At 36.2% G+C, this 11,229-nt stretch overlaps 2 protein-coding genes and 1 non-coding gene across 11 annotated transcripts in view; all 3 read left to right on the plus strand.

The window, feature by feature from the left end:
- Positions 1 to 684, plus strand: part of LOC107263945 — a 1,508-nt gene extending 824 nt beyond the window's left edge. The window contains exon 2 of the transcript XR_003058668.1: positions 254 to 684. This is a non-coding gene — a transcript (uncharacterized LOC107263945). The remainder of the gene's footprint in view (positions 1 to 253) is intronic.
- The window catches only part of LOC107263934 (longitudinals lacking protein, isoforms A/B/D/L), an 80,773-nt gene that overhangs the window by 53,661 nt on the left and 15,883 nt on the right, over positions 1 to 11,229 (plus strand). The window contains exons 7-9 of one of the 9 annotated variants that reach the window (XM_025081407.1): positions 8,409 to 8,771; positions 9,553 to 9,812; positions 10,196 to 10,427. The exons of 6 other annotated variants lie outside the window; for them this stretch is intronic. In XM_025081407.1, the coding sequence (XP_024937175.1) occupies positions 8,409 to 8,771; positions 9,553 to 9,812; positions 10,196 to 10,354 (782 nt within the window). In that variant the 3' untranslated portion in view covers positions 10,355 to 10,427. Of the gene's footprint in view, positions 1 to 8,408; positions 8,870 to 9,552; positions 9,946 to 10,195; positions 10,428 to 11,229 lie in introns of those variants that run through there. 2 more of the 9 variants (XM_025081409.1, XM_015731641.2) reach the window with 2 other exon arrangements.
- Positions 2,626 to 4,188, plus strand: LOC107263947 (zinc finger protein 239-like). The gene is made up of 2 exons (XM_015731666.2): positions 2,626 to 2,752; positions 3,345 to 4,188. The coding sequence occupies exons 1-2, from the start codon at positions 2,725 to 2,727 to the stop codon at positions 3,590 to 3,592; spliced, it is 276 nt and encodes a 91-aa protein (XP_015587152.1). The 5' UTR covers positions 2,626 to 2,724; the 3' UTR covers positions 3,593 to 4,188.

The following is an 11,229-nucleotide window of genomic DNA, read 5'->3' on the forward strand; positions in this document are numbered from 1 at the left end:
AAAAAAAAAAAAAAAAAAAAATTTGTCTCTTTATGATTTTTATTTTTATTTTTTTCATTTTGTTGTCTACTATGATCTTTGTGTCACGTGCTAATCGTTTTATCAACTTTCTCACGTGTTAGGTGTTGTTTCTTTGTTGCCCGTGTATGATCATTTTCACTGGAATCAATGTTCTTTTTTTTTTAAAACCAAAACCTGCTTTTCAGTTTTTCCTATCTTTACGAATCACGATTAATACTCTGATTTCTTCCAGATATACAACCACCTGATTGGTCTGACTCGATGTCCTTAACGAGCTACGTCTGTCCCAAGTGCAACGCAGGATTTCGCAGGATGTGGGATCTGATTAGACACAAGTGTGGTCAAACTCCAAGATACGCGTGTCCTTACTGCCACAAGAAGGATAATTCTTCCTCGAATATTTATCGACACATACGTAGATGGCATCCAAAAATGCCTGTCGGCGTGAATAAGATGTTTTAATGAGAAATATTCAAGAAAAATAAAAATCGTGCCAGAAACAGGATTTACCCGTATCCTTGTAACTATCCAGGTACCCCTAAAACTGCATACAACAAGAAACTTCATATCCTTTTCAAGAATTATCAAATACTATACTGTCACAAGAGTTCTCAAGGAACGCGATAATGACGATGAACGTGATAAAGGATGAAAATTAATTTACATTTTTATTTTTATTTTTTCCCCTTTTTTTACCAGTATCTTTGCTTCACGCCCGTTTTAATTTTTCGTTTTCCAGATTGGACTCCCTACGAGACTGCAGATAGACTTACTTGTCCACAAATGTGGCAAGTACTTCAAACGCAAGAAGGATAGAAATTATCATTTACGTTATCTTTGCGGCAACCAATTGAGACTACAGTGTCCTTATTGTTATAAACGTTATAGACACTCATCCAGTATTACGTGTCACATAAGAAACTATCATCATGGCCAGCAAATGTTTTAATACAAACTCTTCTGAAGAATATGGTTACAATTGGCTTCCAAGTTGTTACTTCCTGTTTCTTAAAATTTACCTTGTTTCTTAAAGCTTCCCGCTTGGAAGTTTTAATTTGATTTTTTTATTAACTTGTTATTTTTTTGCCAAAGTAATGTACCTCGGTCGTGATAAGGAGAACCTTGCCATATTATAGGAATTGAATAAATGTAGATTAATAAATAATTGTTCTAAGCGATAATTCGTGAGGTGAATATTTTTTGGAAATTTTTTTTCCATATATTTTCGTAGAAAACATTTAGAGTGGGATGGCTATGGACACGGTGAAGATGCCTAAGAGGGAACAATTTCGATTCGGAGCGTCCGATTTTCACGTTACTTTAATATTCGGACACTTTACCAATGTAGCGCTTTTTCCAATATTCAAGCCGAGTTAGAGGATAATATTTGTTTACAAATCTAGTCAAGCGTTCTAGTTTAACCCTTATTTCATTAGTTATTTGTCGATCATCGTATAATACACTTGTACAATGCCTCGCAAAGCGAACACGAGTTTTTATATACGGCAACTTGTAATATATCATAATGCCAAAGGAAAATCGTACAGAGAAATTGCTGCTCTGCTTAACATAAGCAAAAGTACAGTGGGAGATATAGTCAAGCGGTTCAAATGTGAGGATCGTATAGATTCTAACCCCAAAAAAGCCAACCGAAGAAATTAGACGTTGGCGATGAGAAAAAATTGCTAGGAGATATAGTCAAGCGGTACAATGCCTCGCAAAGCGAACACGAGTTTTTATATACGGCAACTTGTAATATATCATAATGCCAAAGGAAAATCGTACAGAGAAATTGCTGCTCTGCTTAACATAAGCAAAAGTACAGTGGGAGATATAGTCAAGCGGTTCAAATGTGAGGATCGTATAGATTCTAACCCCAAAAAAGCCAACCGAAGAAATTAGACGTTGGCGATGAGAAAAAATTGCTAAGGAAAATAAATAAGGACCCTACGCTCAGTGCACCAAAATTAGCATCGGAGCGCTTAAACGAGACTGGAAGAAACGTGCATCCTCAAACGATCCGCAGATCCTTAAGAAATAGCGGCTACAATGGAAGAAGTGGCTAGAAAGAAACCGTACGTGAGTGAAAAGAATCGAAAGAAGAGACTGAATTATGCCAAAGAAATTATTTTGTAGGATGAAACATGGTGGAATGATCTCATCTTTACTGATGAAAGTAAATTTAATATTTTTGGCTCAGATGGACGAAGGATGGTGTGGCGGAAAAAAAAGGAAGAGTTTAAATTTAAAAATCTTCGGCCGAGCGTAAAGCACGGAGGTGGCAGTGTAATGGTCTGGGGCTGTATTTCGACTTTCGAACCGGGCGAATTAGTTTTCATCGAAAAGATTATGGACAAAAATTTGTACATGACCATAATGAAAAAAAATTTACACAGAAGTGCTACAAAACTGGGGATTTTAAATACGTTCAAGTTCTACCAGGATAATGACCCGAAACATAAGGCACGCATTGTGCAGGAATATTTGCTGTACAATTGCCCAAAAGTTTTGCAACCACCACCTGACCTTATACCCATTGAAAATCTCTGGGATGAACTAGAGCGCCGAATTCGAAAAACACCAATATCTTCCAGAGAAATGTTAAAAAATCGTTCAAAAGAAGAAATTTAGTTTGAGTATTGAATATTTAGAAAAAAATTATTAATAATATGCAGCAGCGTTTGCAAGAAGTGATAAAGCAGGATGGTTACCCAACAAAATATTAAAACAGGTATTGTAACAAAAACCAGCCGAAAAATAAATATGTAGTTTCTCAAAGTGTCCGAATATTAAAGTAACGTGGAAATCGGACACTGTTTTATTTAAACCGTATTATTCAACGACTGTTGCAAGTTATGTAAATAAAATTTATGCTATTGTTTATTAAGCGTATACGGCATCGTAATCCATAATCATTTTTTTTTTTTAATTAGGAATGAAGTTATGACGTAATTGAGTAAAAATCTCAGTGTCCGAATATTAAAGTAACGTGGAAATCGGACACTGTTTTATTTAAACCGTATTATTCAACGACTGTTGCAAGTTATGTAAATAAAATTTATGCTATTGTTTATTAAGCGTATACGGCATCGTAATCCATAATCATTTTTTTTTTTTTAATTAGGAATGAAGTTATGACGTAATTGAGTAAAAATCTCAGTGTCCGAATATTAAAGTTGCTCACTGTATCTGCTCGTCGTAGTCATTGTTCATTTATATCTTTTCACCTGTCACTGTGACGTACTCAAAACACTGGAACAGTCTTCTCCACGTGGACGGAACTGTCGACGATTCTCTAATCGATGTAAAAATTTGGCTTTCAGATATATATGCAGTAAGAAGAGGTCGTCCTAAGGTCTATTCGGTAAATAAGAATTATCATTGTCCTCGATGCAATCGAGGATTCACCCTAAAGAGGAACATGGTGAAGCATCAACGACACGAATGTGGAATGGAGCCGAAATACCAGTGCCCTTATTGCGGAAAACTTTCGAAATTTACACAAAATCTATATGCGCACATTAGAAAGTATCATGTGGGCCTGGGCCTTTACGTGGAGAAACTTTACTGAGAGAAAAATAAAGCTTCCACGTAAAATTTAGTATTGTTTAATTTTTATTTGCAGGGCAAAGCATGTGTAAGGCGTATAAGAGAGTGTGAGAGAGAGAGAGAGATAGAGAACTTGTTAAAGAATAAAGAGATCTTTAATGTAATGAAAAATACTTGTACCTTGTTCTTTTATGTAATCGAATGATGTACATGGGAAAACGGATTGGTACGTTTTAGGGTATTGCAGATCTAATGGAATTATAAATTATGGAAAACTGTAGAAGATGGTATTACAATTCAGAATGTCTTTTTTATTTATGTCTGCTATCATGGTGATGGATAATCCTGTTCATAGATATACCCAAGTGTCGTCCTAATAAAATTCTGTAAGCCTATAAGATTTCTGGGTTCTTTCATACAATATTTCCAATCTTAGTAAACTTTCTGTTGTATAATTTGATTTTTAGATATATTATTTTCGGTCTTAGATATTACGTTTACTTATTTTAATATTTACTCTCCACGACAATCTGTTTCTGGTTTATTTGGAATATTTCTTTCCTCTCCTATCATTCTTCCTTACCCATTCGTTTCTGCTAGGTTCCTTCGAAATCATTATTTTGAAAATAATCTTCAAAACTGATCCTTCGTTCGTGTCCGCAGGATTGACGGGCTCGTTTTCAAGACAGACCCGTCGTAAAAAGATGGACATTGACGACCGGGAATTGAAATACGCTTGTCCTCATTGCGGTTTTCGGAATAAAAGGAAGGATCACATATATCGTCATATCCGGGGAAGACATCCAAACAGAGCAATCTGTTACGTTGACTTATCGATGCTATAGACAAAGCATATACGTCCAGTGCAGCAAAATGTCGTATAGAGTACAAAAATATGAGAGATTACAAATTTTTTTTTTTCAGATACAATATACGAAATAAGTTAAGAGAAATTTTTTTTATCGATTGTTAAACGAAAAAGAATCCATTCTAAAGTGAGAGAATAAATTTAGTTTTTTATTTTGTACATACATTCTAATTTTAATTTTAGATTTTATTTTTCAGATATTTCCTTCAGGTAGATACAAAATAATTCCTCTCTCTATCTCTCTCCCACTCTCCCCCAAAGTGGATGATATTGGAAAATATCATAGTGCCATTACTAATCGATCATTATTTTTTTTTTCTTTCAGACCCATCCCAGAAGACACTACCCCTTCATCGATTATCAACAAGAAGATTCAACAGCTACGACGATCCGATTCGTCGTCATCCTTGTCCCAATTGCTGTCGCAGCTACAAGCATCGCAGCCACATGATACGTCATTACAGATACGAGTGTGGATTTCCGCAAAGATTCGAATGTCCTTACTGCAAGCATCGTCTTCGGCAGCGAACACACGTCTGGACGCACATACGTACTTTTCATGCAAATTGCGAACTTTACTGCATCGACATAGCCACGAATACTATATTGCCCAGGCAAGAACACAGGATCGAATAAAATAATATATTAGTTATAACGAATTGGCCAGACACCATTCGTTATAACGATTCAATTTTTTGACGGCAGGAAGCGCTTGAGGAATGGAAAAAAAAATGGGCTCTGACCTGGATTCGAACCCGGGTCCTTCTGTGAAACAGTCAGGGACCCCATGGAACTCATTGGCTGCGCTGATAATCGTAGGCCCGTGATTTTGGTAGTTGCTGAGGATTCATTAAGACTGTAACGTCACGATGCGAAATATACGACAGTGTATAAATGATTTATAAACAATTTATTTTCGTTCGACATAAATTCATTTATGCTTTCGAATTAGCCTGTTAATCTTGTCAGAAACATTCCGTTCGTTCGAGGATGCTCATATTCTTGTCTTGGCAATTACTTTTTTTTGTCCTCTATCCAAAGTTGATATCCATGCAAAATTATTGACCATATGTAAGAGCGATTGGAAGAACCAGTTGTAAATAATAAAATGTTTTCTTGTGTAATATTTACTTGTTCGAATGGTTCCCCTTTGGAATTATTTTTTTCATTTGTTTTATTGATTTTCTTTTACAGGCATTCCATTCTGAATTTTTTAAATATAAAAATGTAGTGCTTGGAACTTTATATGAAATATATGTTACGAAGACACTTCTTAGCCTTTACTAAGAATTGGTCATTTGTGTTTTATCGTGGCGAATTTTGTGATTTTTAATTATGGATTTTCAGCATTGTCCGTACTGTTACAGTACTTTGCGACTCGAGTGCGAAAAAGCGAACTTTACAGGCAGGCGGTGAAGTTTGTCGCACGAAACCGAAGGCGAGTGCTGCTTGTGGTACGACTGCAGCGAGTGTGACAAAGTTCACGACCTGCGTATAATATTCGCTTTGTTGCACCAGTATCACATAATATTTTTTGTGACGCGTGCATGAAAAGTGCTACTTTTTCTGCCTCCAAAGTGACTGGAGCATCTCTTAATTGTAGGAGGCAGCCATAAGGAAAGCAAGGAAGGCTTCCAGAGCGAATGCGGTTTCGTAACAGCGCGCGAGAACAAAGTTCACTTTATCGCACTAATGCGAGAAGAAAGCACTAGTGCGATTAAGTAAAATTGGGCTGATTTGCGCATGCGCACCATTTTTATAGCATCCTCAGTTATAAAGCGCCACTTACGCCACACTTTGGAGGTACGAGAAGTAGCGCTTTTCATGCATGAGTTACATAAATAATTAATTGAAATTCACAACACGTTTATTATACCGAGTTAAGTGAAATTTACAAATGACGTCTCTAAGAGAAAAATTTATACACTTTGTATTGCTACCTCGATAATCGAATATTAATTTCGACATACTGATGTGACATTTAATATAGATGACATTGAATGGTGATTCACCGTTAAAGAATTTTGACAATATTTCTATATTAAATTGCACGTTATGAACGGACTATGGAAAAATACTACACAATTATGAATTTCAATTGCCGTTGGATAGCACCTGGTGGTCCAATCCGTCGCACTGCTTCGATATCAAACTCTTAGAATCAACAAGCTAATTTATAATTTGCAGGAAACCTCTTACCTCTTAAAAGCAACGCAGCAGTATTAATCCCGCTGCTGCACCAACTCCTATTATTGCAGTATTGTCTCACAGAACCTGTCAGGAGAGGATATTAATTCCCTCTCTAAAAAATCAAAACCAAAAAACCTAACCAAAAAAGTACCTATATTGTATATCTTTTATATATATATATATAGTGCAGATATATTAAATACATGTATTTATATTTCCAAGTTATGTTTTAAATATATTACGTACACAATTTCACATATATTCTTATACATAAGTTTATTGGAAACAATATAGAGATAAGGTAAATGTAATATACGTTTCTATATGAATATTGGCCAAGTTACATTAATTCTTATAAAGTTGATTTTTATATTCGTTAAAATGTCATGAAACTTGAAATACATTCACGTAGAAATATTAAAATTCAGTATTTTCTTTTTTGAAATACCATCCCTTCAAATTGAATAATGTATTTAAAATTTAATGTACGGTATTGGGGAAAAAATATACAATACTTTTATATTAATTTTGACACAGATGCTTTTAACAGTGTGTTACTAATTGCAGGTGAATCGTCGATGGAATTTTCGAATGAGAAACCAGACAATTTATTTGAAAAATCTAACCAGATATACGAGTGTCCGAGCTGCCACGAGTTGTACAAAGGGAAAAAATCGATGCTGTCCCACTTGAAATATCATTGCAAGCAGCCACCACGTTTTAAATGTCCACATTGCGGAGTGCGACATTTTCAAAAAGGTCATATGGTCCGGCACTTGGCGATTCATCATGCGAATCTACCACAATTTTTCATCGATGAAAAAATGCATGCTTTCTGTTGTCTCTGATAAGACGTATCTAGAAGAATAATTTGAACGAATAAAATTTTTTTGGAACAAAAAATTTAATTACGCCCAATGACAATTTATTGTTCTCAAAAAGAAAATGCCAACTTTCAATGACTGACAATGATTTTTCCTGTTTTTAAGTAATTCCTATCTCGATCTCCGAGACCGATGGACCATGAGTCCAAAATCGATGAAAGCGTAGAAACAGCAAGCTAAGAAATTTCGATGTAAAGTAGCGACAGTAATATATATATTTTTTGTTTCCTGTGTCCTTTATTCTTGCATCCTTCAATTGTTTTTGGCTGTAGCATCTCCAGCCAAAATTTTAAAGAGCACTTTTTTTCATATTTTAGTGTACCTCGTGTGTCCCGAATCTGCCATCGGGAAACTACCGATACAGAGGACAACCTATGATTTCAAAAATTCCAAAACCCTATAAATTCCACGAAAGTCGACTGTTTCATTGTTCAAGATGCAGTCGAGGATTCGTACTGAAACGAAACAGATCGATATGTAAATCACGAATGTGTACATGATCAAAAATTTCAATGTCATTATGATTTGCCCTGCAAGCAAAATATCCATTTACACACATGAAAAAAAAAAAAAACATGAAAACAAGAAAGTTTTCACAATTAACACCAGAACGATGTAAATCACCCTTTATTATTTGAGGGTCAAAAAAAGAATCAAATAAATTAAATAGCTCCTCCCCGTATTAAATATTTACGATTACGCATTTATCATATATACAGGATCGACCAATTTTTTCCCCCGTGTCAACAGATCGTGCGAGCATGTTGAAAAAAAAAAATTCAATCGAATGAAAAATTAAAAATATCAACGAATTTATATTCGTTAACACGGCTCGATTAGATGTCACTTATGTTGCAGCTTCAATCTTTAATAACACTGTGACATTGATATTTCAGGTTACTACGCACCCCAGTTGGACCTGAGCTTCATTTTACAAAACATGCCTAAAGGCTCGCGAAGTGCCAGTCGAGATTTTCGAAATTCCCCGAATGAAGAAATCGTCAAAATCACCACAGCCACCATCACAAGTACCTCGACTTCCCCAGTGCATAAGAACGCTCGTTCTCAAAGCGACAAGAATTCAGAGATCAAAGACTCGTCAAAATCCTGTAAATTCTCATTCGTTCCAAAAGTACGAAAACCATTCGCCTGTCCAAGATGTCCTCGTTCCTTCAGCGTTAAGGGCAACATGACGCGTCACTTGAAATACGAGTGCGGCCAATCGCCAAGATTTCAGTGTCCATATTGTGAATTTCGCAGTAAGCAAACGTCAAACGTAATGTCCCACATAAGGGCGCGACATCACAACGAAGAAGTTTACGTTGTGCACCTAAAGTATTAAGAACCTGCAAAGACTTTTCTGGTTCGAGCCTCCCGCACAGTCTGAGTATTATTAGTATAAGAATGACTTGTTTCTTTTCCGAGCTCTATGGTAACCTTGTTTTTGTGTTCCTAAAGACCATGAGTCTTTAAAACTGTCATCCTCGCTTTTCCTTTTGAGGATCCGACACACGCGATATGGTCTGTGCCGACTCCTTGCTGTTACAATGTGACATAACCGCAACGTGTAAAGTTCTTGTGTACAGGAATTATATGACATAAGAAAAATAACGAATTACTATTTCATCGCGTACCGAACGATCCTCTTAATCCAGAGTCTAATAATTTGTCATAGGAATAAACGTAACAACCACTGTGTTCTTGTGTAGTATCGCTTGACTCTTCACGCCCAGTCCACGATTACGCAGTACGAAATCTTAGCTTTGCATCGATTGACATATAGAGGTGAATAAAACAAAAAATTTGTTCTCCAAAAATATATATTTCCAATGGACGCATCGCTGAATTCAATTGGCCAAGAGGCTGAGCTTTGTCCAAGAATCTTTATGTGCAATGTCTTACATCGCTTGAACCTTGACTGTTCGCTAATAAACATACCTTCGTGAGAAAGATTAATAAATGAAAGTACATAAGTCCAAAATTAAGTGTCTTGGTTAACGCAGAAAATTTGACGACTCGTGCTTGTATATTTTTTTTCAGACCTACGTGTCCTGGGAAACGTGATGAACTACCCGCCGGCAACGTCTAACAATGCTCGTGGCAGTTTCTGTCATCCAACGAAGAGTCTCTTCTACTGTCCAAAGTGTAATCGCGGCTTTACGCAGAAAAGTAACCGAAACCGTCACTTCAAGAACGAGTGTGGTCAAGAGCCGAAATTCAAGTGTCCTTACTGCGATCTGCGTAGCAAACAAACCTCGCAGGTTTACTCCCACATCAGAAAGAAGCATCCGGGTCACGAGGTCTATTACGTGGATACGTTATACTTAAATAAATCAAGCAAGATTCGATCACGAATTTAACGAAGTTAAACTTCATTGTATGTCATAGGGTTTAGACTTACGGATTTGAATAAATTGCAATCTTAGAGCTTAATATTTTAACAATTTTCTGCTTCAATTGGACATTGTGTATCGTTGGCGCACGTCTTATTTTTTTTTTATTTTTTTATTTTTTATTTTTTTTATGTATTTTTATAGTATCGTTCGGTTCTTCAGGAATGTCACAGATTTCGCACTAGCTTTTGGAACGATCTAGTTGGAGAGCTCCGTGCAAACGAAAGATGTAACTTTTTTTCCTGTACTGTTGTCGTTTTTCTAATATTTTAACAATTTTATGATTTCAGAGCCACGACCTACGTATCTCTACCGTGATTACGCGCAAGTTTATCAGAGCGTCCCGACGCTTCAAGAAGGACGCAAGTATTCGAGATGCAACACGACGCGTAACAAAGCTACGAGAAATTACGTGTGTCCCAAATGTGGGAAGGGTTACACCGTGGTGAAAAGTCTTAAGCGACACTTGCGTTACGAATGTGGTTTAGCGCCACGTTTCAAGTGTCCATATTGCGGCATAAAAGGGAAACAGAAAGCCCACGTTAATGAACATATTAGAAGAAAGCATACGGGGAAGCATATATATATAATCGAGTCACCATACTAACCCACTCTGCACATGTACGTCTATATAGATCATCCTGATGATTTCATGAAATAAAGAAATCTCCAAATTCTCTTAGCTGTCAACGTATAAACCAAATGTTTTCTCTTCGATTTTTCGTTTCTCTCCTTTTCTTTTTTTTCACAACGAAAGGAAAGACTGGAGATATTTTTTTATTTAAAAACATTTTCTAATCTTTATAGAAATTACAGGATTGGTCATCCGCTGAGTTCATGTGACTAATGCCAAAAAAATGAAGAACCACGAAATCCCATGTTCATCAACCTTGGTTTAACGAAGGAATAACAATCCCTGGAGAATTCACCAATTTCGAATCAATCGATTATCAGTACTTTTGATTCGAAACGATGAATTTTTGTCCTCGTACAAAAAAAATGGAAATATTAAAAAAGATACTGTATGTATCAACAGATAAACCTTTAACCCGCATCTTCTCCATAGGAGACCAATTTTCGGGGACGTGAGCTTATATTTTTTTTTTTTTTTTTCACGGACTGGGTGGCAGGTTAACTCGTAGTAACAATACCGTAAGGATTTTTGGATTTTGTAAAACACAAAAAAAAAGTCAAAATTGACGATACAAAAAAATGGCTTTCAAGCCATTTCAAGTTCTCAAAAGTGTCATCGGTTTCCTTGTTCTATCGTGTGTTCTATATTATCCCCCCCCCCCCACCCCGAAATCCGTGACCTTTTGACATG

The sequence above is a fragment of the Cephus cinctus genome, unplaced genomic scaffold (assembly GCF_000341935.2).
Source record: "Cephus cinctus unplaced genomic scaffold, Ccin1 Ccin1_scaffold0168, whole genome shotgun sequence".
Classification (NCBI taxonomy): Eukaryota; Metazoa; Arthropoda; class Insecta; order Hymenoptera; family Cephidae; genus Cephus; species Cephus cinctus.